We start from the raw sequence: 23,695 nt of genomic DNA on the forward strand, positions 1-23,695 counted from the left end.
TTTTTTTTTTTTTCAGTACTAACGGGAATTGTGGTTCTCTTTTGTGATCCAGCTTATTTGGCTCATATAATCAGAAACAATAAAGTTTTTCTTTCTTGAACTGTTTTTCAGTTAGTTGTAGTTTTTAAATTAAAGCACACTGATATTTAGTCCAGTGTGTGTGAAAACGTGCAGAATTTAAATACTGTTCAAAATAGGGGAGCAAGGAAGACTGGATGAAGGTGGAATGTTGCTTTTACTAGGCAGGCAACCTGCTATCGAAGAGAGACATTTGAGACAACTAGAGAATGGAGATGATAAACTAAACATAAAATGCCACATTTTTGGGATTCAAAAATGACACCATGATAAATAATTTCATAACCTTTTCATCTTTATTGTATTTATGCTGTACAATTCAACTTAAAAGCAAACAAATCTGTTAATGGGTGAAGTATAAAAAAGGCTCCAAAAACATGTTTGTGTCTCACAATTACTTTGCTTGCCCTCCTTTTTTATTTTTTTATTTTTATTTTTTAGCAAAAGCCATAATTTGTATGGAGATTATAACCTATACATTTAGACAGTGGGTAAATTAGATATTGAACATTGTAGTGAAAATATTTTTCTAAAGCTTCTATTGATGTGAAATTCACACCAGTAATAACCCCAACAATTCACACATGTAAAGAAATCAAAACAGACTTGTCCACAAATAAAGTTACCATAAAAATGTTGGAATGACACAGAGCATAATGAACACACCAATAAAGAGATTATTTGTCTGTGTCTTTGGAAATATTTTCCTACTTGGTAATTCACTCTATGCTTTACATCTTCAGAGTCTTACCAAAAATATCCTGGTCCATATTTTATAATATTGCCCACATCATGATGTTCCCACCTGAAAGCATCACTTTTCAGAAATCTTTATAGGGGAGTGACTGTGGCTCGTTTATGGTGAAATGATGTCTTTCACATTCCCAGGTTATGGTTCCTTCCCACTTCCAGAATACATCTTCTTCCTTTCCATGTCCAGATTGTGGCACCAACGATGATCACTGGAACATTCAGAAGTTTAGAAATGCATAGAATCAATGCAATAATAATGATTTAAAACAAAGTTTTGTGTGAATGCATCCTTGGTTTTACCAATCCTACCAATACTGTGGCAATGAATATCTTTTCATAGGCCAAACACGTAGCATTCATTTGTGGACTAAATTGTTTGAATTTATTTCTGCATGTGTGGCTTATTTGAGTGTTCATAGGTGTTAATCTCATGTCAATGGAAATAATAGAAATATTTGTACTAATAACAGGTTGAATTGTTTAATACTTTCTTTTACCTGCTGTACTTTTTTTGTACTGGTTTTGATTCTGTTCTGATGTCAAGTCTTCTTGGATTTAGTCTGCAAGCAATTCACATTTCGACTTGGCAATATTTATCCCTGTCCCTTATAAAGCTTTTTGTCAAAACTCTCTGATATTTATAGTAACATGTTCACGATTCCCTCCACCTTGAGAAAAAATTTGGTCCCATCTGAATAAAAGTAACCCCAGATCATGATGCTGTAACTACCACATTTCACTGTTTATGTAGCTTTCTTTCAGAGATGTGTTGTTTCTGTCATGAAACCTTACTCCTTATATAGAGAACACAGATTGTTGTCACTCATAGACCACAAACAGTAAAAACTCAAAAGCTGAAGAGGTTCTTGGCATGTTTCATTCTAGTCTTTTAAGAAAAAAAATGAAAGAGAAATGCGCATGTTTAGTAATAGCACTGTTGATTCATGTTTTCTTCTAGTATTGACGACTGTTATTCTGTCTACAAACTATAGATCAATTCACAGTAATTTGATTTGTCTTATGTATGTGTACAACCATGCAGACAGAAGACAAGAACTGAATTAAAAGTTGTTTCAAAAGGGTTTTAGCTTAAGGGTTTCCAGACTGTCAAATCAGGTTATTGAAGATACTTTATTTGCTACTTTTTTTTTTGCTCTAACAGATTAGTTTTATTTTGCTCAACAATGAAACATAAATGTCAAATTAACAATGGAATGAATCATCATGATTGTAGTAGGGGAATCTTAGTTTTTTAATTCCACTAGACTTGCTAGCCTGTATGATTAGATTAATGACATCAGTACTTTCAGCGAGCATTTAGCCACAACAAAGTAAAACCAGGGCCAAGTTTAAAAATCAATACATCACTTAGTCAAAGAAGCCTGCAAACTGAGCTAAGTCTTTCCTTAGCAATACAGGGTATAGCCTATCCATTTTTTTGTTGTGAAAAACTTTGCACTTTGGCTGTGGCTCTTAAGTTTTAATTCTAAAATAAATGTAATTTGAAATTTGTCGGGATACCTGTTGTTTGAACAAGAGTATAATTATGTTCACAGCAGCCTTTTGAAGTTCCTCCTAACTTTGCACAGTTTTTGTTAGCTAGATTGTTTGTTTAATGTAAACAAATGAAGACTGTATGCAGAAATACTAATAACAGTTACATTTACCAAAGTAATAGCTTCTCTGAAACAGTTTTGGCAAACCTGTTTTATGTTGTATTTCCATTTTGCTGCTTTAACATCCACTACATTTTGATTGAAGTGTGTTTTCTCTTCTGTTACATTTGATAGCATTTCATTTGCAGTGCCTTTGAACATTTTTCACACCCATTCAGCCGTCTCACACTTTATCACATTAATCACAAATCATCAATGTCTTTCATTTATTTGATGTTATGTTAAAGACATAAAGAAACCTGTAACTGTCAAGTGTATCAAAAAGAATACATAGGTCTGAACATTTCATCAAAATAATAATTAAAGAAATGTGGTGTGCATTTGGATTCAGCCAACTTTAATCCAACAGCGCTAAATAAAATCAAGTACAACTCTTTGCCTTCAAAATTTGCCTAATTAGTAAATAGAGTTCAACTTTTTGTAATATGATTTTAGTTAAGATTTGAACTTCTCAGAAGCCAAAACTCAATCTATCATCTGAAAATGAAAGCAATATGGGATAAGTGCAGTTCTGAAAGACACAGTTGTCCAACTAAACTGACAGGTCAGGCATTAAATAGAGACTTGGCACTCAAGAGGTCCATCATATGGAAGAGTTGCACAGGCTACCACTCAGCTGAAAATCTAACATATTTACTATTATTTGTTCATTCCACAAAACTGGAAGAGTGGCATATAGAAAGCTGTTGCAGAAAACACAACATAAGAATTCCCATCTACAGACTCTCAATTCAAGACTGAGCTGAGCTTGAGCAATCTTAGCATATCCATGTGTTCAAATAAAATAAATCTTGATCCTGTACACTGAGGTTTGTGGTTGAATAATGTGACAAAACGTGAAACTGTTCAAATGGTCTGAATACTTTTACACAGCACTAAAACAATCTTTTAAAACTCAGATCATCCTTTAGAAATAAGACATATTGCTGCGTTTTTTTTTACAAGTGTACTGTGACCTATAGTCCTATTAATATAAATTACAACGCTATGGCTATAAGGCCTAATTGCTTGCCTCTCAAGTTATTTTATTTATTTGTGAAGGGACACACATTTTTTAGTCTCAGTACTTGTAACATAGTTGTTGATGTGCAACATTTAAGGTTTGTACATGTGTAAGCAAATGGAATTCCAAGACGCATCATTCGTAGATCACAGATGCTTAAAAAAAAAAGGAAAAAGAAATAATTCTACACACCCAATATTTCAATCCCTTTATTTATCTTGTATAAAAAGGGAAATCATCATAATTTTACACTACTTAATTCTCTGAAGAATGGATAAAAACCTCCTCTTTTTGAAGTCCCACTGACCACACACAGAAAGAGGTCTTTTGGACTGCAGACATTATTAACCTTAGGTGAGTAAATCAAAGTAATTATATGTGAAATAAGATGTCATAATTTGAAGTTGTCAGTATGAAGTGTCATTCTTGCTAGATTTATTGCTTGCGATAAGAAGCTCAGAAGTTATTTGAGTTACTATGTTGAATTAACATGGGTCCAATGCTTCGCCAGTTATGGAAAACTGTTTTTATACGATTATGTGATATCATTATTTTCAGCTAAATTACTTTATTAAAGTTTTCTAAGATGTCTAAGCTTGGACTTTTTTAGTTTTTACTTGAACAGCATTGTCACTGCATAGCTGTTGTCAAAGTTTCTAAGTTTAGCGTAGAAAACTTGTGTTCCAAGGGACACACCATTATTTGGGCAATAAGTCACTGAATCAAAGATCTGCTGCACAGCAAGAAGATCTGAAATTTCAAATGATTTAATTTAACCATGAAGAGAATGCTAAAACAGTCTTTAGGAGTTTGAGGCACTTTGAGATTTGAACATAGTGAAGGAAGTATTCCCTGTTATGAATTTATTTTAGTAACAGAGAAAAAATGACCATTTGAATCAATCTGAATTTAGGATGAGTTTTCTAAATGGCAAAACGGGAACAGGATTTCTACTATAGTCTGAACTCGCTCAAGTTTACAACTTTAAGTAGTGGATAGTCTACTCAAAAGATATTACTCCTTAGTAGAGAGAATTGTTACAGTTTGTATTTATTCACTACGTTTTTTATGACAATACAAAGCTTTTTTTTTATTATGACACACAGATTAGGGCTTTGCACACTCTTGAGTCTGAAGATCACCAAACTGTGCAAATGTTTCCCAGAAATGTCCTTACTTCTTCTTTGCTGTTATTAAAATAGTTCTATTTAAATTGCTTATCATCCAAAAATATTCATCTAAATGTAAAACATGCATCTTTCTATAAATAATAGTCTATGTAAAAAAAAAAAGATTCATAGTGCAATTCAAGTGCTTCAATTCCATTTTCCACCACAATTGCTAATTGCAAAACTCAGTTGCTCCAAGTGCATCCCTTTCAGTTTCCTGTGATGATACGTTAGAATAAAAGTTTGCAATGAAATGTAGCTGGAATTAAAGATGCTAAACTAAGCAGGTACATATTATCCATAACCAACATCTACTACTACAGTAAAGATTTATGATATTGACTTTGAAGTCTATGTGTTCTTTTTTTATTTCTATCCAAAACTAGACTTAGACTTAGTGTGATTCAAATCTAGGTTGTTGCTGTCCATAAATAACTCTCTTCATCCTTTACAGGTCTCGAATTCTGGATACTTTCATTTTAACGTCAGTTTCCTAGAATAGATGAATCTCTATATCCATACAGAGGTCTTTACATTTTTCACGATGGTTGCTGCCTTGTCCGTGGCTGATCTTGACCTCGCTCCTTGCTTCTCTTGGACTGTATTGCATCGATTTTGTTCTGCCACGGTGCCCCCGGAAACAGGGCTGCTTGTTCTGGAGGTCTGCTGGGTGTTTTTGGTCTGATAGGTTTGAAAGGCCATATCCAATTGCTCCTGAGCGACCCTCAGGTGTCGATGCAGGCTTGCAAGGTCGGAGGGGATGTTCTCGTCTGGGCTAGTACATTGCTGCTCCTGGGCTACGTTGGCCATGTTCTGCTCATGGGGGATGAGGCTGTTGGGGATCCTGCTGGGTTTGTCTGTTTTCATCACAAGATTGTACCCAGGAGGGGAGGATGTGATGTTGCGTGAAAACGGGTAACCATAGGATGTGGAACGTCGGCCGCGGTTCTTCTTCATGTGAAGAGTGTCCCGAAACGTGCCAATTCCCAAGTGAAGCATTTCGCACACATTTAGCACAAGACAGAGACAGCTCACCACATACATAATAAGGAGGAAGATTGTTTTCTCTGTAGGTCTGGAAATAAAACAGTCCACTCTGTGTGGACAAGGTACCCTGTTGCACACGTAAGAGGGACTAACTCGAAATCCATACAGTAGATATTGTCCAGCTAGGAAAGCAATTTCAAAAATAGCTCGTGACATGAGCTGGAGAACATAGATTCTCATCAGGCCTTGTTGCATGATTTTTCTGCGGCCATCATGTTTTGGTGGGTCTTTGCCAATGCTGCTCACAGGATCTACCTTGGTCTCCTGGACATCCAGTGCATCCTCGTAGATCATTGGTTCAGCGTCATCATCTTCCTCCTCCTCCAGGACGCCCTCAAGAGGCTGACTTTCTCTCCATCTTGTGTGAGGAGGCGGCCTCTTGCGGAGTCTTTGGTGCTTCCTGCGATCATCCTCAGAAGATCGAGCTATCTTGTGAATGGCATAACCCATGTACATGATGGAGGGAGTGGAAATCATGATTATCTGAAAGACCCAGAAACGAACATGCGAGAGGGGGGCAAAGGCGTCGTAGCATACATTGTCACAGCCTGGCTGCTTGGTGTTGCAGGTGAATTTGGTTTGTTCATCAGAGTAGATGGATTCACCTCCAACAGCTGTCAGTACGATGCGAAAGATGATGAGCACAGTGAGCCACACTTTCCCCACAAATGTGGAGTGATTGTGAATCTCTTCCAGAAGGCGGGTGAGAAAACTCCAGCTCATGTTGCTCCTACAAGCTTTTAACTACAATCTGCAAAACAAAAGACAAAATTAGATATAATACCAACATACTGATAGACATTGAACTCATGATTTCTGGTGCCAAACCACAGTTTAATTTCTGGAGCAGAAACTTATGTTTGTTGTGACTCTTGGTGATTGTTTCTTCAACTAAAACCCTATGAAAAAAATTTAAAACAAACTAAGAAATCATACCGCCACATAATACAACAAATCAAAGATTAGGCTGATTTTATTTATGTTGTTTTAGGGTCTTTTAATTATATTCTAAAGTGGAATAACAACCTGAAGCGATCATTCAAACCACTTTGTAACATGTATTAAAATATACCCATCAGGGGAACATTTCATCCCAACTTTGAATTTATTTCAATAATTTTTTTAAATTATCCTGGTAGTTTCCTGTAAAGAAATGTTGTTAAACGAATCCAATAAATTCAATGTCTATCAGAGTTATTTAGTTTGTCAAACTTTTCTGATTTCAAAAGATTTCAAAAAAAAGGTCAAAAGGAAATTATAACCAAAATAAATGGTTTAAAAACATATTACAAAAATATATTATAGTTTACTATTGAACCAAAATAACACTGAGATTTGAGCAGCCCTGTGAACATTTATCACCTTAATTTATGAAATGACTTAACTAGACTGAAAAGTAAAATTATATTCAACGGCTTACGTAAAACCATGAAAAGGTTTATCTGTAGGTACAAAAGAGAAGTAAGAATGGTATGAATGGCAATTTTAGGTATGAAATAATGGGTGTGATTTGACAAGGGGGGAAACCAATCCAGACAAGGGGGCAAACCAACCCAGAGCCCTTAATCTTACTCTTGAAGTTTAAAAGGATTACAGTCAAACATTTGTTGACACCTAAATGATGAAATATACATGGTAATCTCATAAAATGAAAAAGAAAGCTATGTATTTATTCATTTTGTATTCCAGACCCTTTATAGGAAGGAACATATAAAATCTGACACAAATTTACCCCTTTCCTTTTTATTTTGATTTTTTTGTGTCATTCAGTTTTTCATTAGTGTCTCTTTGCTCTAACGAAATACCTGTAAAAGAAAAAAAAAAACCACACACACACACAATACCAATCAGTCAATACATTACAAACAATTTCTATTGTTTCTTGATCTTATTTTGATCACAATCCAAACAGAATGTCAAACATATGGGATACAAAGATTTTCACCACAGTGGGATTCTGTTCTAGATAGGACTGCTTTCAAGTGAATGCCTGTTAAAACTGAAGAAAATTGCACAAAATCGAGGAGAATAGATTAAAAGACAAAGTCCTTCATCAGGCACTACAATTAGTAGTCATTGTCAGAAATGAATCTGACCCATGATCACCACACCCCTACAGCTGCACAAAAGGCTGGAAATAAAATTGCAACCATGTGGATTGGTGAAAAGACCATTCACTGTTTAAAGTTTGATCTTGTCAGAGTGCTTTAGCACAACATCCTGATAGTTAGGCACCAGAGCAAAAAGCAAAAAAAAAAAAGAAGAGGATGACATAAGACTGCACAGGGTCATACGCTCCTCACGGCCAACATCACTGCTGATACTGTGAGGCAATCAGAGCTGTGAAGAGGAGACAGCTTAGCACTTTCATTCACTCTACAGAACTACAGTCTGTATGTTGATCTCACGACTCTGATACTGTACTGCCTTGTGTGATATGCCAACCACCCAACCATCTGAGAGAACAGTAGAGGCTTGTTACCCTAGAAAGTCTCCCCTCTTCCACCAGGACTCCCGGTGCAGGAGAGAGTTGAAAATATGACGAGTTGAAAATGTCTGCTCCAGAATGGCACTACAACAGCCGTGTTCAGTTCAGTTACTTATATTTAAATGTACCTTATTGTTTGTTTGTAATCTTTATTGTCTCATTGAGATTAAAACTCTATTTTTCAAGAGAGACCTGGGCAAGAACGGTTATGGTGTCAACAACAGAGAAGTCTTGTTGCAAGCCGGCTTTCCACTACTTTCTCAGTGTCTATTTGTTCTTTCAATAAACACATATCTTTTGTTTCATTTATTACATTTACAAACCTACTTGCTTTGATAGCCTGTCACTTTGCTGCTGTTGCACCAAAACTTCCCCACTGTGGGATAATAAATTTTTTTTTTTTAAATTTATATTTTGCAGGCAAAATATAAATAAAAAATTGCCTGCAAGTATGATTTGTTGCAAATTTAAACTGTACTAATTATTAACAAAAAAAAAAAAACAACCGAACAAAAAAACAAACAAAAAAAAACTCTGGTATTTGAAAGGAAAAGCTGTGTTTACTTGCTCTATAGATATTGATGTGCCCATATTGAGGAAAAAAAATTCAAAGTCAAGAAAAAACAAACTCAAAATATTAATAATCAACATGCTAAGAAAAGTAAATAAATAATACACCGCAACCCACTTCATCTTTACCATCAACATTAACACACATTCATCTTTTTTTTTAAATCAAATTAATTATGAGTCATGCTTTTTTGTACACATTTTTTCCTCTCATTTCATTCTTTTATTTTTTTGTATTGTTATGATCCTACATTATGTTGATTTTGAAAATTTATTTAAGCAACAAATCATTAAACACTGATATAAAATTGCATTTTGGCCAACTACAGTACATTTATATAAGACGGATTTTTGTTGCACACTATTTCTTTCCACTCTTAGATCAAACCCAAAAACAAAAGTTCAGTCAAAATAGTTTGCATGGTTGAGCAAAAATGTAAGGCTTTGAAACTAACAAGAAGAAAATCCACTGAAAAAGACACACAGAAAATGCATACAAAACTTTTATTCACTGTATATAAATTTCAGCTTTTTGTAAAATTCAAACTGAGATCAAAGTTTGTTTTATTTATTTCTTATAGATTTGTTGATATATTACCAAAATAGTTTAATTTCTTTTTTCTTTTTATTCTAAGCATTACATTACATTATATCAAAAACTGTATCAATACATAAAGTGTATAAAAATATATGTATATTGAAAAAGTAGGAAAAAAGATCAGCATTATTAATAGTTTTGAATCAAATGATGATATTTAAATAAACAAGTATTCAAATTTAGATTTTTAAATCTGGACCTTCAAGAAATACATATATAATAAAACATACTATATATTCATATCAATAAAAAGCATGAGCAAAGAGTTACCAGTAGAATTTCACAGAATGCATTTTGGGAAACAAAATTTAACAGAATTAACTCACCTGAAAAATTTGCACATGAATTTCCCATTCTGGAGTCCTCACTTGTCCTCCCTAGTTATTTCTGCACAGCCTGACTCATTATGGGACAATTCCATCCCTAAGCTTGTTTTTTTCCCTCATATTAACATCCAGTAAACTAAAAACTAAAGTGGAGGCTTAATTTCCTCGTTGAGAATTTCCTTCTTGTCCTGTTAGCCTAGTCTGCAAAGAAATGAGGTCTCGCTATAGTGGATGGAAGCCTCACATGCTGGCTTGTGTCTGGTTTCTATTACACCAGTCTTCTGCCCAAGAAGGAAGTATAAAAAAAAACTGAGACGCAAAAAAAAAAAAAAGAAAAAAATCCTCCTCTGGCAAATGACCCTCATCCAAGGGTTCAGACTTGAGGATATTGTACTGCAGATTGAAACGAACACCCAGTTGAGGGAACGTGTTATTCGCAACACAGTCTAACGCCCCTTTCCCCACCACCATCCCTTCACCCTATTTGCAACAGATGATGAGTCTCCCTCTCTCGCTTTTTCTCTTACTTTGTCTTGCTCTCTGTGCTTCTGTTTTTCCATCTGTGTCTTGGTTTTATGTTATCATGCCTCCAAAGATGTATACACGGCAATAGCTCACTGAGTAAATGGATATGCAATTTTAAGACTTCACAAATGGGTCCTGCGATATGTTTACATCGATTTCTTTCCGATTCAGTCACGTAGGGTTTCACAGTCGGCTACCACAGTTGCGGATTTGCAACGTCTTTATTGTTTGTCGATTACATAAGAGTTTACACAGGGTGACAGTTATGAAGAAACAACTTTAGGGAGACAAAGACAGGGACTTTTAGGACAGAAGTGTCACCAAGACATAAGCCACCTTGCCTTGGTGCAGATCAGCTAGAACGTAACCAGCAGGTACGTTCAGTCATGTCAAGTGTCATAATATTTAGATCTTTCATCCCGGCAGATAGCCAGATAACAGAAAACCGAACAGATCACGCTCTGTATTCCCGCAACATGTCCTTTCCAACTTTGGGTTTAAACTTTTAGCTGTCACCTTGCTCTGCTGCAACCCAATGGCTAACATTATTAAATATATTTGAGTTTTTCTCACATACGTGGTGGAGTTTCTTTATCAAATGCTCTCACACACAGATAGTCAGTTGTTTCTTTTAGTCAGTAACGACACAACAAAGAACGGAAGGGGGGAGGAGACTGGGGTGTGATTCATGGAAAATTAAAACTGGAAAGTAATTCCTCCCTGACTTTATTCTGTTTGCCAGAACTTGCTGTCAGAATTTGGAACGAGAAATTATTTTTGAACAGAGGACAGATAAATGGCTTGGTGTCTGGTTTGCATTAATGACACAAGCCTGGTTATTGTCACTGATTGTTTTACAGTGTTTATTTTACATGGCCATTGGTAATCTTTTGCTGTGATATTTATATGGTTATAAAGCAAAGAGTAATGCTCAACAATTCTACCTTGCTTACATTAATAAGATTGTAGCTTCAACAGTAACAAAATTTGTTACAGTGCCTTGTAAAAGTAATCATGAATCTTGAACTTTTTATACATTTTGTCCCATCCAGCCACAATCTCCAATGTAAAGGAGAAGATAATGCGGATAACAAAGATAAAAGTCAAATGAATTCATTTCTGTTGAGCATGGGGCGCTTCTGTTCTATCTTCATGTACTGTGCAACCTTTGACATTTTCATGCAAATTTCTCAAATCCCTCAATGTTTTACGTCTTACATCTTCTCAAAGCGTCTCAGTGCCTTTTGGGTTGAATGGTCTCTACTGCAGATGCCTTTCCCTATTGGTTACAACTTGACAAATTGGCTGGCGTCCAAATCACACAGCCATTTACCATTTAGCACAAGAACAGAAAGGAAGCAGCACTTGCAAGTATTATTATAAATATTTCCCTCTAAATCACTTGTTTGAGTGAATATTGGTCTAAATAGAACCCCAGAGCCTGCAAGAACCCCTTGACCTGGGGCCTCACCTCAGAGGCAAGACTCTTCATCTAAGAGAACTGATGCAGCAAGAAAATGAGAAAGAGAAAGGCTGTTGGATTGACCGCAGCATTTGGAGTTTTGACATGTGATAAGCCCTAGGGAACAACAGGCACGTGTTTTTTAGTTGCAACACATTCGGCATCTTTCAAAAATAACCTACAAAAAGCAGATGGTTTATTTAGTGAAGAAATGGAAATTTAGTTTTTCTTTTTAATGTTGTTAATGTTGATGTGGTAACACTCAGTTACCACATCAACATGTCAAGTTAAATCATGTTTTGCTATAATTTCTGCGCCATTTCACAGCATCTGAAATGTGATGGACAAGCAATGCATCCGACCGCAACCATATGTTGATCATTTTGCTTTTGAGTTGCCACATAATTAAAATAACAAATAAAATTTTTATGCATCGGCTGTACGTTTGTGCACACTGTTTTAGAGGCTAAAGTTGCTTTTTAAACAGCTGAATGACCCAACTTATGTTGCCTGCCTTTAAAGAAAATTCCAAGACTGGACTCCGAAAGGTTGGTGCTTCTATCTGTCTAAATAAAACGAAATGTGCTTACAATGTGAAAAGAAAATATCCAGGCGTGTCTAAAATCTGCCAAAGGATATGCTATAGCCGGGGCCACATTTTCAAAAGATAAGTAAAGCTCAAAAAATGCTGCATATCACCAAGAGGCAAGCACATCCACAATCAAATAGGGTGCTGGTAGCACCATGTCTCGGATTTAATTTTGTTCATGTGTAACTGAGATTTTTTTGTAACAGTGGATGAAATAAATAAAAAAAATTCCAAATACAAGTCACTTTTGTCAGAAAGCAGAACATAAAGAAAGATTTTTACTTTTTTATCATCATAGTTAGATCAGCCATGCATCAAAATCAGCAAAACAATTCACAGTAAAAAAAATAAGGTTTTGGAAAGATCTTGCCTGAATTCAAAGTGGATTTATAAAAGACAAAAAAAATCGGGGGAATTTTGCAAGTAGAGAGGCCAAATATTGTCAAATCCCATAAGATAAATTAATATTTTTTCTGCTTCAGATTGCCTTGAAGCAAGCAGAGTAGGGATTTAAACACTGTAGGATAGTTATGAAAAATATAATATTCATTTTCAAACAAGCTGTCCATTTACACGGGCATATTCTTTAGCATTATTTTGTGTTTTTTGTAAGGTCAAAACTATTTTTATTTTGAGAGCCTGTAAAATCTTCTCTGTAGCTTTAGCTACGTACATGTTGTGATAATAATCTGAAATCTGAAATTAGGTAATTAGGAAACTAGCATTTTGTTTTCCTGGAAGTGTCTTATAATATTTGAAACACACGTCAAAGCACAACACCAGCCCAGAAACTGTTTAACTTAAAAAAAGGAAGATCTGTCCCTTTGTCCTCGAACGAGTCAGGCTGTTTTAGCTTTGGGAAACGGTTGTTGGAGCTGATAAATATTGATTGGACAGCCCATAGCCAGGAAAATATAACAGAGTTCCCCTGCAAGACATTATTTGACATTGCTCCTGTTACAAGGACTCTTATTACGTGATAGCCCAAAAATGTTGTAAATATTCATAAGGTTAGAGTTGCTTTTAATAATTTACTAACAACACATATATATATATATATATATATATATATATTTATATATATTAAATATATTTTTTATTGTTTTAAGAGATGATGAAAATAATTTAAGAAGAAAAAAGTCATGGTTTTATTTACAAGCAGATTTGCCTTGAGAGGTTTCTGTGAGCTGTGAGGTGAAGTGATGCAGCACTGGGGAGTGGGAGTGAACATCTCGACAACTCTCCTTGGCCACCACCAATGTCATACCAAGAGTTTCATCCACATATATTTACAGAACAAATTTGATGTGAGCAGACTGGGGGCAGTGAAGGTCCATGTTTATGTAACAAATCAAGCTCTCGTCTGTGATTTGGATGGCCCCCTTTATCGTCCTCTTCCTCTACCCCTCACAGAAAAGAGTGACACAAGACACCAAAGTGAAAAAATAAATAAAAATAAATAAATAAATAAACAAATAAATAAATAAGAAAATGAAAGAAATATTCAGCTTAGTGCTTGGACTCCTCCTCTCTCATCCTCTCCCAACGCTATCATTAAAGCACCCTCACCAGGCTGTGAGGGACTATCCCACAGGCAGCCTGTGAGTGGTGGCAGTCCCATCGCATTTGTTCACTTTTTTTTTTTCTCCTGGTTTCTCAGCCGAGCATCTCCTACCCTGGGGTCGAGTGCGTCCCGTGCCAGTTTTGCTAAGGCTGGACAACGCTGAAACAACTAAGATGAAAAGCCTTGAGGAGGATGTCAACAACTTTCCTCAGCCTGGGCCTCCCACGTTTCAATGAAGCAACTCGCTATGAGTGGAAATTAAAGAGCAGTCAGAAAGCAGTTGAAATATATATATATATATATATTTTACTATTTAATGACATCTGAAGAGAAATAAAATTGCTAAATAATGACAAAATTATGTCAATTAGAAAATACTACATGATTCAGCATTTTTAGCAGTATTTAATGTTTTTAGGGGAAAAAAATATGATTGAAACATTTTTAGGTAATTTGTACACATGCTGCAGAGATTTTCCTTTAAGGAATCAGAGTCCAACATATAAAATATAATAGTAGTGATCAAAACATCAAAGCGTTGTTTGCAGAATTGCAGAGCTTTAATCTTTAGCATCATCTTGTCTTAACTGACCATGTCAGTGATGGAGTTGAGGCAAGACTAAAGGCACAGCAGACCTAGTCAGGGTCATTCCAACTATCAGTGATGCATTATTGCGGCTCCTTCTCAGTGCTGTTGCCTTCCTCTATAACTCAGTGAACTCCAGACACTGATAACACTGCTAGCAACGCCACAGGATTTCCTCAGATTGCTGCAGTATAGCCTTTGTGTTTGATGCACTCTGGTGCAAAAAGCTTGGACCACAACTCTGCATACACTAAGTGATGTGTTGTTCATTAGCTTTTTATTAAAAAGGACGTAACAGAAGGTAATCAGTTTCATATATTAACCTTCAAGGTCAAGGATTTGTGATTGCCATAAAGAGAATAACATTAGAGAATGTGGTCAGGAAATGTGTAGCACATTAAAAAATAAAATACTTTGTGTGATTCCATAATAATCCCACAAAACCTTTAAGCTAGAAATACTTTTATCTGTCCAAATTTACTCCCTCATTCTGATTAATGAAAACCGACTAACTGGAGTGATCAATGTTTGATACCCTGGACAGGTCTCCCACCTATTACACGACAAACAGACATGAGCACACACACTCATACCTTAGGACAATTTCAAACCACTAATTATCTCAATATGCAATTTAAAATGACTGACGGTAGGAGCAAAATAGAGTTTCTGGAGAAAACCCAGTAATTCATAGAAGAGGAACTCCACACTCACCATCCCCAAGAGAAGAACTTGGGACCTTTTCTGATGTAAGGCAGCAATAACTGAACCATTTTGCAGGTGAGTTGCACATCTACTAAACTTGTCTAGCCACCAGATGGCAATGTAGTCTGCAGCAAACTCATAACAGAGAGACATATGGACACCCTTATGACAAAATTTAATCGATAGAGTGATTTATGACCCTAATCATTAATTTCCACCCCACCCCACACCTGTTAATCTAAAAATACATAAGTGCATACATAAGCATTCCTTTCACACATGTTAATATATAAAAATAAACATTTCCATCTTTGGTAAACTTTTTTCCCACCGCCTCTATGAATTAGCCAATAGAAACAGAGACAGGTATCAGCAATAAAACACTTCTCTGGTAGGGACAATTTAAACCCAGCACAGGACATCTGTTTGTGAACGATTTAAAGCACAACACATTCACAAAGGGGAGGCTCGATGGCACTGGTGTTCAGTGTGGGTACTCTTAGGGAATTAAAGTACAACACATTTTAAGTAGCGTTTGTGATTTCCTTCATTCAATCAACAACAACAACAACAAAAACCCTGAATCTATAAGTTTCCCCAACTTTCCCCAAAGTTGAAAGTTTGTTTTGTTTTGTTTTTACACTGCACAACCACACTCCAAGAGTTGCTCCAACATGGTAAATTGTTTTGTTTCCTTTAAAATTATCTACAACTTTTTTCTCTGACTTATACGCTGTATGTTTTCTTGGCCCTAATGATTCTTTGCCTCCATCCATTGTCTTACACGCTTAAGTGTGTTCACTAACAAAATACAGCACACCTGTAGTTGTTAAGATTCCATTTCTAAAACATATAAATGATCAATGTCAACCATAAGTCTGTATTAAAATATTTAATACAATTTATATTATTTATTTAGATTTTATGTTTTCATCTGAGCACTTGGATTTCTATCGATTTATTGAATGATGCTCTGTGTAAATATTTATCAAACTGAATGGCCATTCAGGTTTTATATGTTTTTTTTCTTTTCTTTCAATGTTTGTTGCACAAATTCAAATATATGCTGGCTATCGACCAACAATTCAATCAGTGAATCTTTGCTTTTTTTTTTTTTTTCTCAAGTACCGCCTCTCACGGAGACTTACTTATATCTTCTGACACCTGGCCCAACTTATAATAACACCAAGTTTGCTAGTGGTACACTTTACCTAAAAAAATAAAACACACTCACTACACAACCCTGCTCCAAGATGTCCTGTGCTGGGTTTAAATTGTACCTACCAGGGAGAAATGTTTTATTGTTGATACCTGTCTCTGTTTCTATTGGCTAATTCATAGAGGTGGAGAAAAAAAGTTTACTAAAGATGGAAATATCTGTTTTGGGGAATTAACAGATGTCCTGCTGTTTCTATTCTTTTTTTTTTTTTTTTTTTTGCCTTGCCCTGCTTTTCTCATCATGAAACACTCAAGAGGTAATTTTTAATCCATGGCAACACTTGAAAGTTACTGTTTATAAATACTCTCTCCATCTAGTCTGTCTGAACTTAATGTTTACTGCAAATAAGAAAGGGAAATATGCTGCATGTGCAAGTTTTTTCCAAGATATTTACTCAAACTGCATGGCAGCAAAAATCAACACTGATCCAAGTAAAAAAAATCAGATACCTTAGGTCACAAAACTACAAAAATTTAAACTTTAACATCACCCTCTTAACTGTTCAGTCATTCTAAAAAGTAGCAGCTGAAGGAACAACAGACCTGGTTAGAATCATTGGTAGTAGAGTCAGAGATGCAACACAGAAGCTCTTGCTTATTCACAAATACAGTAACTATAACGACAACAAAAAAACTCAACTCTATAGAGGACTCCATTCATTAGCTTGATCCTAAAAAATGCCCACTAGATGGCAGTCATGTCTTTTTTCAATTCGTTTTACATCCATTTTGAAACGTTTGATAATCTCAGGCACTATCACAAACAGGTGAATGGCCTATCCAGACTTTGCTACTGACAAGGTGAAATGATAACAGCGTTGTTGCTGTGGCCTTCAAAATAAATATCAGCAAACAATAAGAGTTCAAGGTTGAGGTATTTCTAAGCATTTGGTGATCTGGTCACTGCAGATTTAGATGATACATCCCAGTTTGCCATAATTTTGGTCAATCCAATCATTAGTACAGCATCAACTATCAATCAAAGTCATCTCGAGAAACTATGCAAAAACCAAACAAAGTACTCGTATTTATACTCAAAAACTTATTTTGTCTCTCCACTGCACTCACAGAAGTGGGGATCACACAGTTAATCTGTTCTAGACACACATTGTTTAAATGATTTCAAATTGCTTTCAAACCACTATCCAACAATCTCAAAATAATGCTGCATAAATCATGTTGCTGTTTGTGGTTTCTTCGTTGTTGCTGCCTTGATTTTCTGTTATTTAAACTTATTGCATCAACTTGTGTATGCAGTGAAACACGAGTACTGGTTCAAATTCAACCTTTTGTTTTAGATTATTAGATCGAAATAACCTACATCTTAAGACGGGAAGAGGGGCAGGAGGAACAGAAGGTGTGTGTGGGAGAGGTAAGAGGGAGGACAATAAGAGGTTACCTACCTGTCCACATGTGGAAAAAATTAACCTCTTTCTACACTTAATGGATGAATATCCTTGCTGACATCCAAAGGAATCGTTTCAGTGTACTGGCTCAGTTGCAGGATGAGAACGACAATGGGTTATTTTTCATCAAAACCCCTCTCCACCCAGTACAGGCAGATCTCTCAGAAGACCAGCATGCCACCAAAAGGCCCATTGTTCTGCAGCTCATCCGGCTACATGACCGTGACTGAAAAACTGTTTATTTATTGATGGCACCATCACAACCGTTACAACCACATTCATTCACCCAGAAATAAAGTGTCATAGAGTTAAGGTATCAGCTACTGATATAAAATGTATTCTCTTCACTGTGGCAAAAAAAAAAACAGCATAGAACATACTGTATGGCAAAACTACTGTGGGATCAACCATTTAAATAAAATTATATTATTACATATTTCATATGATATTTATATATTTTTTATATTTTATATTTATATAACCTGTTAACCACAAACAAATTGTTAGGTCTAAAACCTTACATTTGTTCACCAATCTGCAATAAAGAGACACAGACAAATATGAGCTGTATACTTGCAAGGAGAGTTGCTCGGAGACTGCTCAGTTACAATCCTCCAACCCAACTCTGAAGCAGTCTCCGCTCTCCAGGCTTTTTATTTAGTTTAGGAACGCCCTAGTTACATGAGGTTCAGTTACTAAAGGGGGTAGGGGGAAACACACCAACTGAAACCAATTCAAGCTTGCTTCATATCGCACAATGAACTCCTAACATAATATTCTATAGGAAACGGTCTGAGGGGTCAGAGGGGAAGCGACCCCCTCTGCATTTCTCCTTTTCAGCGCTGTAGCAAATTCACTTGAGGGTGCGATCAATACTGACAGTTGTCTCCTCCAGTCACGAGCAGTTTGTTGCTGTCAGTTATCTCCTTAAGTCACGCGCAGTCAGTTTCTGTAAAACAGCATAGTCTACACAAGAAATTCTAAATACACACACACTTATAAAGATGAGATAACTTATATACATTTATTCCAACACAAATCAAGGTAGGCAAAACACGTTTACCTTTTCTTCCAGCAAAACAGTTCAATTTTGCTACTTCATAATTCAAACATTAATATTAAACTGCAAAATCTTAAACAAAAGATTGCATTTTTTTATGTACACTGCAGTCATATTTTCAAATGTAAATTTTCTAAAATATTTAAAATTAAGTTTTTGAAATGCAATTTACCCTCTGTAATTTAACTTGTATTGATAGATTTTTTGTTGGCCTTCCTGTACTGTCTTTAGTTGGCAAGTTAGTTCCTGGAAATACTTGGGACTGCTCTCAGCTGGGTAAAGTCCATTAACCTGGCTAGGTTTAAAAGACAAATACAAATGGAGATTATTTTCAAGTCAAATCCAAACATACTATTGGAAGGGAAAAAATTTAAAATGACTGACTTGGTTCATACGGTTCACAATTTTTGAACCTTTACTTAAATTTTACATGTTAAATTAGAGAGACCCCAGAGGGTAACTCATCTTTCTCTAAATACAGCGGTTTCAGATTGTGTAAAAAAAACAAAACAACAAAAACCCCAGAGAAAATCATTGTAACCACAATATAAGAAAGTATTTGAATAAAAAAAATTGTCAGACCATAATGGGAGAGAGAATAAATTTCAACTTCATAACTGACCTGAGCTTTGTCAAGAAAACAGCTTAACAAAGCTTAATAAAGCTTAACAGATCAGCTCCTGTCCCTATTTACTAACCTTTACGTAAGCGAAACCCTAGACCTCTACAAAGTGTCATGGTTGGGGGTTAAGGAGGACCCAAGTGCAGAGAGCTATGGATAACTCTTAATGAAAAAATGAACAAAAAGAAACTTAAAATGAACAAAGGAACCCAGTGGGAACAACTGAGAACTATGAAAGCCAGACAGAGAAACCATAGAAAACAATGCAAATCTTAAATACACAGAGGGAGAGAAGAGACTGCTACAGGAACCAGGGGACTAATTAGAGGTAAATAGAGGCAGCTGGAGAAGATCTGGAAAGGGAGGTATTCTGGTAAGCTGAGGAAAGGAGAAAGAACAAAGCTGTCACACAAAAACCTTTGATGAAAGGAAAAATTGAAGCTAGCATAAACAGTAAGTGTTTGTGCTTAGGGAACAAGTCCAAAACACAAACAATGAAAATAAGTGAACTAGCACAAGGAATAAACTAAAAAGGCAATAGAATTATGATTTTGGTGTGTTTCTTGGTAGATTGCAACACATTGGGGGGGGGTGATGAACAGAGTACCTTTTAACCTTAGCCAGAGCACTGCATGTGTTTTCTTGCATGACAATAACAAACGATGTGTAACCAAGGCAACAAAGGAGGAGCAAAGAAAATATCAACTGATATATCCTTCATAGTGAAAAATGCTTTTTCTTTTCACAATGCTTTCAAACAAGCAATGCTTAAATTTTTTGTGGTTGCTTGACAAGCTATGGCTAACAAAATATGTGTGCCATGTGGTGATACAGTCTTTGATGTAGTCTTTCTTGTTGTGCCATTCGTTCCGAAGCAGATGTTTACTAGATCTTTTCGCAGATAAATGAAGGACTTTATCTCATAAGCAAGATCACAGCTGATGTCGTTCCTGTTTTGTGTTGCTATAACAAAGACAAGGTTAAGGTTAAGTAGGGTTAAGAATGCACTTGTAATAGCTAAAGTTAGAGTAATTGTCAAGCTGTGGCACAAATGGGCTAACTAAAATAAATGGAGGTAAACACAAAGTCTTAATTTGGTTAGAAGTGCAATCTTTTGTATGTGTATTGGGAAATTATCAGATACTGCCTGTGATAGAACATTTGCTATATAACTTATAATAAAAAGGCAATTTTTTATGTATTTGTCTAAACTCTTTTTGAAAGGAAAGTCTTAGTTAATTATCTGAGGATGTAAAATGATGACAAGACAATGAAAACTTTAACACATTTTTACATTTGACTTTGTGGCTGAATAAATTAACATTTTAATTTTTGAACTGATCCAAAAGAAACCAGAGTGATAGACAGAGAAACTAATTTACCAGCTGATGTGAGTAAGTGATTTTAGCTTAAAATTACAAAATTTAAAGCAAAATGACAATTGATTATATTTTATGATGTTAAAAATGCCAGAAAAACTTGAGTGTTCATGTTAGCTTTCCTTGTATAAACAAGAAACGGACTCATGCTTTTGGTAAGTTGAAAGGAAGAAAAAGGGTAATATTTAGGTCACAGATCCATTTTTTAATAATGTCAATCATCTTCCAAAACTCTTGTCAAGAAATCCTCTTCTTAATAAACAAAAACATATTAGATTTACCAACCACAGCATTTATGACACAGAGAAGGGTTAAAGTTGTGTGTGAAAAGAAACAATGAAGCAAAATAAAAATAAAAATAAGAATACAAAAGAAACACAACATAAAAGTTCATTTGGATTTAATAGGGAAACTAATGAAGGAGGAGCTTGCTTCACTTCTTATTCTATAGACTGTTCACAGTTTTAGAGCTGACAATAAAACAACATAAAACCGTATGAAAACTGTTTAGAAAAAAAAACAGTTTACTGGAGTGGGATAATTACATCTTAGCCCAGGAAATGATACTTAAAAAAATAATTTAGAAGAAGAAAACATTCTTAAAGCAAGAGTTCTTTTTTAAATAAAGTGTTAATGGTAAACCAACTCCAACACTGTTGAATGCTGATTAACTTGTTTAATTCTGACATCTTATTCTGAATAGAAAAGAGGTCTACAAAATGTGTTAATAGAATAAATTTCTATTTTCTGGCGTTTCTGGCGAAAAAAGAAAATGGCATGTAAAAAGATATTGAAACATACAGAAAAAAATATTCTTGATAACATTTACGGAATTGGTATTACAGCAATACACAATATATTTTCATTATTCTTGTTTAGCTTTTACAAGATGCCCATGCGATTAGTGTAAGGCTATTTAATCAATCAATAGTCACAGAATAATACTCACAGAATAACTATAGCATGTTTTGTAAGATGTCTTTAAAACCTGAGTCTGTATCTAAACTGAACATCTCTGATGGGCTGCATCGATCCGAAGCCCCAACGTCTGAAGTCAATTTCAGGAATTTCCTCATCAGGGTTCTTCAGCTCAAACTCAAAATACACCAACATGAGGAACACAAACTGTTTCAGCTCATTGGTGGCAAAGAATCGCCCAGGACACATGGAGACTCCCGCCCCCCAGGGCATGTTGTAGTACTTCACTTTCTTCCCATCTTTGAAAAAGTCAGTTTTCTTGCTGCCGTCTGGGTTCAGAAAGCGATTGTATTTGAATGCATGCGGGTCAGGATGGATCTGTGGGTCAAGGTGGACCGCGCTGTAAGGAAAGATTGACATCCTGTCACCTTTGCGGATGAAGTATTCACGCCCGTCGGCCATCTTGAGAGTCATGTCTTGAAGCACAGCCCTGGTAAGGAGGGGTGCAGCAGTGAGCCGCAGGGTCTCTTCCACTGCGCTGTCTAGCACTGGCGTTTTCATGAGCATTTCACGGGTCAGGTCTACCAAGGGGCCACCGCGTTTGACTTCCTGCCCCGTCTCCTTCAAAACTTTATCAACCTCTTCCCTCACTGCTTTCATGGCCTCGGGGTGTTTCAGGAGGAAGAGGAGAAGCCAGAACGAAGAGGGTCCAGTGTTGCCCTGAGAGGCCCAGAGAAGCACAAACATGTACCTGTTGATCATTGACTCGTTCATGCCCACCTCTTCTTTGGACTGCTGCATGTCCCACACCCAGCGACTGATGTTGTCCTTGGCCTTCATGTTCTGCACAGAGACAGCATCCCAGAAGTAGGACTGCAGCCTGTCAGCTTCCCACTTCTGCTTTGGTGGAAGGACTCCATATGCCAAGTTGGGGAAGAGCTGGTCGTATTTACGAAATTCATAAAACAGAGCTTCTGAATGAGTTCTGTCCTTCTCTTTGGCTTTCTCCTCACCTCCGTCAGTCTTGTGTGGCACATTTCCAAATAAAGCCAAATAGCCGGCTCGGAAAACAATGTTGTAGCTGTAGATGAACAGTCCATCTTCCTTCCAGGGGTTCTGACCTGTGCCTGAACCCACGCTGTGCAACATAAGGTTTTGCAAGTTACTCATCATGGCTTGTGTCATTACTTCCAGCCCTTCCCCCTTCAAGTGCTTATTGCTGGCATTCTGCAGGACATGGTGATCATTCTGGACAGCTTTGTAGCCAAAAACCCTGTTAACAAGCTGCTCGGCGAAACTATTAAAGTCCAGCTTCTCTCGACTCTCCTTAACAAAAGCCCCAAAGGAGAGGGGGTCCTGCAGAAATGTAAAGTAATATCCTCCGAGCTGCACCGTAAAAACATCACCATGCTTTTTCTTCATTCTCTCCAGAAACTTAAAACTGTCTCTGCGAAACTCCAAGACATGGCCCAGCCAAGGAATGAGACCTTTGTCAAGAGGGGGTTCTCCTGGGCGCCTCTTTCGGAAAACTCCGAGAAGGTACAGCCCTCCAAGCAGAGCAACCAAGCAGCTGAGGAGGACAGGCAGAAGCAGTGCCATGACTGTTTCTGTTGGCAGCCACAGAGCAGTGTGGAGATGAAGTCCAAGTTCAGAGTTATAAGCAGCACGTTGCTCCTCCCATTCATAATGGGTTACAGATTTCCGGGAAAGGAGATCAAATTCTTCAGCAGAAACGGAGCGATGAAAATATTCACTTCAAGTTTGATCTAGATTGAAGTTTATTTTTTATTCTGTTCTGAAAATAAGAAAATGGTATTTGGAACTCAGTGTCACAGAACAAATTAAGGGGCTTTTATCCTTACATGGAGAGTGTGTGAAAAGAATAAAATGACTCTCGAGGAAACCTTTATGTCTTGGGAAAGAACAGATTTACTTTTCTCAAATAAAGAATAT

General features: G+C 36.3%; 2 protein-coding genes across 4 annotated transcripts; both read right to left on the reverse strand.

Moving 5' to 3' along the window:
• Nucleotides 1-46: 46 nt before the first annotated feature.
• gjc2 (gap junction protein gamma 2) lies at nt 47-18,115 on the reverse strand. Of its 3 annotated transcripts, XM_008434305.3 has the most exons (3): nt 17,761-18,115; nt 5,214-6,477; nt 47-1,040 (listed from the first exon to the last, which is right to left on the reverse strand). In XM_008434305.3, the coding sequence occupies exons 2-3, from the start codon at nt 6,447-6,449 to the stop codon at nt 1,038-1,040; spliced, it is 1,239 nt and encodes a 412-aa protein (XP_008432527.1). In that variant the 5' UTR covers nt 6,450-6,477; nt 17,761-18,115; the 3' UTR covers nt 47-1,037. The 3 variants fall into 3 exon arrangements, with proteins under 3 accessions (XP_008432527.1, XP_008432525.1, XP_008432526.1); XM_008434303.3 differs by lacking the exon at nt 47-1,040 and having other exon boundaries at nt 1,974-6,477; XM_008434304.3 differs by lacking the exons at nt 47-1,040; nt 17,761-18,115 and adding an exon at nt 9,709-12,088 and having other exon boundaries at nt 1,974-6,477.
• Nucleotides 18,116-18,324: 209 nt separating this feature from the next.
• On the reverse strand, nt 18,325-23,573 carry LOC103479711 (7-alpha-hydroxycholest-4-en-3-one 12-alpha-hydroxylase). The gene is made up of 2 exons (XM_081598228.1): nt 18,996-23,573; nt 18,325-18,712 (listed from the first exon to the last, which is right to left on the reverse strand). The coding sequence occupies exon 1, from the start codon at nt 23,339-23,341 to the stop codon at nt 21,806-21,808; it is 1,536 nt and encodes a 511-aa protein (XP_081454354.1). The 5' UTR covers nt 23,342-23,573; the 3' UTR covers nt 18,325-18,712; nt 18,996-21,805.
• Between the last annotated feature and the right edge of the window lie 122 nt (nt 23,574-23,695).

The sequence above is a fragment of the Poecilia reticulata genome, chromosome 17 (assembly GCF_904066995.2).
Source record: "Poecilia reticulata chromosome 17, P_reticulata-male-v2, whole genome shotgun sequence".
Lineage (NCBI taxonomy): Eukaryota > Metazoa > Chordata > Actinopteri > Cyprinodontiformes > Poeciliidae > Poecilia > Poecilia reticulata.